Source organism: Carassius carassius, chromosome 46, assembly GCF_963082965.1.
Source record: "Carassius carassius chromosome 46, fCarCar2.1, whole genome shotgun sequence".
NCBI classification, from domain to species: domain Eukaryota; kingdom Metazoa; phylum Chordata; class Actinopteri; order Cypriniformes; family Cyprinidae; genus Carassius; species Carassius carassius.
The window spans coordinates 24,362,636-24,367,919 of NC_081800.1; the positions used below are offsets into that span (position 1 = coordinate 24,362,636).

The 5,284-nt window shown below is 33.7% G+C and overlaps 1 protein-coding gene across 1 annotated transcript; it reads left to right on the forward strand.

The window, feature by feature from the left end:
• The first annotated feature begins 1,564 nt into the window (after positions 1-1,564).
• Positions 1,565-4,070, forward strand: LOC132129604 (N-acetyltransferase family 8 member 7). The gene is made up of 2 exons (XM_059541241.1): positions 1,565-1,678; positions 3,046-4,070. Exons 1-2 carry the CDS (start codon positions 1,660-1,662, stop codon positions 3,735-3,737), a joined length of 711 nt encoding a protein of 236 aa, XP_059397224.1. The 5' UTR covers positions 1,565-1,659; the 3' UTR covers positions 3,738-4,070.
• The last annotated feature ends 1,214 nt before the right edge of the window (positions 4,071-5,284 follow it).

The window sequence follows — 5,284 nt, forward strand, 5'->3', positions numbered from 1 at the left end:
ATACAGCCACTGGTGCAACTTCCCTATGTGACAAGACAACTAGCCCCAGTCTCCCCTGTAATGTAAAACATGCACACTAATCCGGTTACTAAATGAAGTGCATGGGTTGGCAAGCTGTCTGTCCTCTGTAGCATGCAGCGTGATTGAGCGACAAGCAATCAGGTGTAATTTATGTGTCCATGGCACCACAGAACGAACTAAAGGATTTCTAATTTAAATCTCATGTAAGGTGCCCGAAGGCCCTAGAAGCCTCAGAGTGCTTTCCGAGTCATTGTCATTGCCCTTGAAGCCACATCATTCACGAAAATCATCTATCTGTGATTTCACTGAACTGTTTTCAATAACGGAATTTCTTCATTTATGCTTAAAGCGACAGTTCACTCAAAAAACGTGAATATTCTTCATGTTGTTGAAAACCTGTGTATTGTTATTCTTACTATAGGACACACCAAAAAAAAAAAAAAAAAAAATCATATATTCGGTTGATAAGCCAGATATATATATATATGCACCACAGCCTATATGTTTGAGTCTAGTGTATTGGGTGTGATGAATCTTTAACAGCTCTTATTAAATGTCTCTAGTTAGTTAATCTGAACTCTTGCGATTAAAACCCAGGTCACATTTAGCAGCCCTACAAAGTCACTGAGATATGCAGCTCCATGTCTGATCCAGCGAGGCATATGAGGACCTCATTACACAGTCAGGCCAAGATTATAGAGCTGATTTGATGAAATACTAGCGAGACGCTGAATATGAGTATATGTGTGGCTGGCTATCCATATGTAACAATCAGCTACAGTGTGAGGACCATGCAGTCAACAATCCCGGCTTAAAATGGTTTTGTAATCTCTTATTGCTTAAAAAGGTTTGTTACAGTATATCTCACAATTGTAACTCTTCCTTTAAATTCTAGCTTTATATTTCAGAATAAGAGTTTATATCTTACAATTGCAAAGTTATTTTTCATATTCGTGATTTCACATCTCACAGCATGACTTTACATCTCAGTTGCAAGTAACTTCTCATATTTATGATTTTATATCTCAGTTACAAAGTTATTTGTTATATTTTTGCACATTTTACTTTATCTGACAATTCAGAAAATTATGTCTTGTATTTATGATTTTATATACTGTATCTCATAATATGACTTTATATCTAAATTTCAACATTGTTTGTTATATTTTTGGCTTTATTACTCACAATAAGCTTTATATCTCACAACTGCAAAGTTAACTGGTATATTTTTGGTTTTATATCTCACAATATGCTCTTATACAGTATCTCACAATTGCAAAGTTATTTGTCATATTTGTGGCTCAAATTCAATAAATTATTGATAATGTTTTTGAGTTTATATCTCAATTACAAATATTTGTCAATTTCTTTAATCATAATCATGTTTTAATTTCTGGTAATTATGACTAATAGGTGGATTTTGATCTTTAGAAAACAAAACATCAAAATGATGGATAGTTTGAAATCTAATAAATGAATAAGTGCTTGGGACATGTATGAGTGGTCCTCTGTGTGTGTGTGTGAGTGTGTTGAACATGCTCCATTTCTTTCCCTAAGCTGCTCTGTAAATGGGTATTTGTCTCATACTGTGCTAAAGTTCACAGATTGAGCGAGGAGGTAAAGCGTTGAACAGCAGCGATGGAACAGAAAAGCAGCTGTAAGTGAACTTTTTCTCTGTCTGAATGTGTCTCAAAGGTGTGTCAAAGGTGCTAATGCAATTATCATACAAGGACTGGAAAAGCTTATGCTATGGCGTATTATTAAAATTGCAGTTTGCTGCGGCACAATTCATCATTTTTCAGATTCAGGCTGTTGAGGGGGTTCACACTGAATGTCATGTTTCCCAATTGTGAAACATTCTTTTATTATAATGTCTGAAGTTTGTTGATCGTATAAAACATACAGACATTCAACAAAAAAGAAAGAAAAAAAAAGAATAAATAATCAATATATTGAAAATAATCTTATTTAAAAAAAAATATTTTTTAATTTATTCAATTAAGTATATTATGATTTTATTCATATGTGATTATTTTCAATTAAATCTCATAGAATTTTACACATTTCACATATTAACTTTTTTATTTATTTAGATTAGTTTTGAAATGCTTCACCTTTGTAAATTAAGGCTTCATTTGCTCTTCTCAGCTGTGAAACACATGACCAAACATTATTTTGATGCTGATAATTCATGTTTATATTTTTAAATGTTATTTTAGTATCATTGATTCACTATGATAATTTTTGTTAATATTTTCAATTAGCATTTAATTTTTTATAGTTTTTTTTTAGTTAAAACTTGTATATTTGTCATTTATTATTTTATTACATATTTTATTAAGTTTTAGTTATTAGTTATTTTAGCTTCATTAATACAGCATTATAACTTTTGTTACAATTTTGAAGTAGATCTAATTTTTATGTTTTCTGTCTGCATTTTTATTTTTGTTTATGTTTGTTATTTTGTTGTGGGATTGTCATTATTATGTTTTTTTATTATTTTATTAAATATAATGTATAAAGTTTCCATTAAGTTTCAGTTTTTATTTTTTAGTATTTTATTTTAATCTCATTTACTAAAGTATTTGTAAATTTATATATGAAAGTTGTTGTTCATATTTTGAATTAGATTTATTTATTTAACATTTTTTATTTGCACTTTCATTTTTTATGTGCTTTGTAATTTGTATTTATATTTGTATTTATAATTTTTATTCATTTTTAAATGTCTACATAGTTTGCATTGCTGTAACTTTTTAGTACATATGCTTAAACTACATGAAAATGTATAATGTTGCCATAACAAATAGCAGAAACAAACATCAACTTAGAATTCTACAAACCTTAAACTCCTTAAAATTTTATCAAATTATGAAACTGTTGTCATGGTCCAAGTTAATTATAATAACCCTGGTTTTAATTATAAGCATTCTTTCTGTACTTGCATCCTCCTGCCTATAACTCTGCATGACTGAAGTTGTCAGAATCAAATTGAATCCCTGTTTTTTTGTACCTCTCTTGCAGTGAAGAGTATAATCAGGCCCTACAAGCCCACAGATAAGTCAGCTATTGTCTCTCTCTTCCGCTTTGGGATTCTGGAGCACGTCTACCCAGCTTTCTTCAAAGCCATGAGTCATCCGGACCACATCGGCATGACCCTCAGCGTCTCCGTGGCTGGATATGTGCTCGGAGGATCCTCATACTTCCTGGCCGTGCTCTTCGCAGGAGCCTGGGCTTGTTTGGTCTACTATTGCTGTCACGAGATTTACGATGCCTCCCTCAGGAGGAAGCTAGACACCGAAATGGCTGACATTCAGGCCAACTTCATGGATAGCCAGGCGAATGGATTCTGGGTGGTGGAGATGGAGGTGAACGGGAAGTCAAAGGTTGCCGGGCTGCTGGCTGCGGTGAAGAGTGACGTATGGGACGCAGATGCGGGCGACGGACCGGCTCTAGAGGTGTTTCAGTTGGTCGTGTCCTTCAACCAGAGATGTAAAGGTCTGGGAACCCAGCTGGTCGAAACGGCCGTGGAGTTTTGCAAGGAGCAGGGACTTTCTCGAGTTATCGTAAAGATCAGCTCCCCGCAAACCGCAGCTCTTTCGCTTTTCCGCAAACTTGGCTTTATTGTGACGTCTGTGAACAGCAACACACACGCTTACCATTTGGTATCAAAACTGGGCCGGATCAATGTTATACGAATGGAAAAGCATCTGTAAAATGCTACTGTATGTTGAAGCCTTACAAAAATTGTTTTGATTTTTTTTTCCATTTTCACACATTTGAACATTCCTCATCGAACAAGACTATACTCTCACTCGCAATGACAGTTTAAATGAAATATAGTTTGTTTGCCTTCTTGGCCTGGTTTCTTATATTGTTATATGGAATCTAAACAAAAGCCGCAACCAATAAACAACACAACTATAGTTTTATGCCTGAACTATATATATATCACTGTTACTAGTACTTATGGTCAGTGTTGATACTGTGATCAACTTCAGTTTATTATTCGTCATCTACTTCATGATTTTAACATCCACAATTTTTTTTTTTTTAAGTTGCATTACTAATAATATGTAATAAATGATGCAGAAATGTTTATGTTTGTATCTCATATTCACACATTTGACAATTCATTTGCAGTCGATACTATTTTCATGCTCTGAATACAATCAAAAAGCAATGCAAATGTAATACTTTTTTATTTATTTATTTATTTTTGTCTGATTTCTTCATACTTTCGTATGGGATCTAAACAAACTTCACAAGCAACAAACAATACATATTTTATAGTTTGCTCTTTGTCCATTTGAAATGTATTATAAATAGAAGCGGAGGTGTAAAAATGTATATAAACTACTTGTAGCTTTCAGGAAAAGGCTGGATCTCATTGCTCCAGAGCAATTTGTGCCAGCTGACACATAAGACCATACTAAAATCTGGAAATACCACTGAATTGCAAAACCAGAGAAAGCGGCTGGAGGTTTAACATTCTTGCAGGCACAATGCCATTGTGAGCTTATTGTGTAGATTAGAATAAAAAGGTCTAGTGTTTACAAATTTTATTTGGAGTAAAATCCATATTGAGCCAGATCTATACTTCATAACATCTATCATTCTACACTAGCATGTGTAAAATGCATTTACACACAATTTGTTAAATATCAAACATGGTTTAAACCTGGTGTATGGTTCCTTTGGGAACTGTCAAATGCAGACTATGCAGACAGTTTGTGATGAAAAATAATGAAAGGCCATTCACTTATCTTGAGATGCTGACTTTCAGAGGAACTTCAGAGGACCAGCTCACTGCAAACACTGAAACGGTCTATCTATCGATTTTTTTTTTTGTTACATATGAACCTACATGTATGTATTTATTTATATGAAATTAGCTTATGTGTGTGCACATATATAGCACCAGTATATGTATATGCACAGTTACATATAATCACATCTTGCTGAAGATGGACAGTTTTTGTTTTTTCCAACTGTATATACTGAATACAATTTATAAGTGCAACAGATAGCATCCAAGTAAATATAAAAACACCAACATGTCATAAAAAAAAAAAAACGGAATCACTGAGTAATACGATCACCCCCCCCCCCCCCCCTCCTAAAAATGACTCGTAAACTCAATCAGGTGCTGATCACCTTCTCAATGGTACAACAGATCATTTGACTCTCAACTGTGATCAGCTGTGCTCGGTAGTGCAACTGAAGCAAACAATCAACTATAGGAGGCAAGGCACTGTCAAAA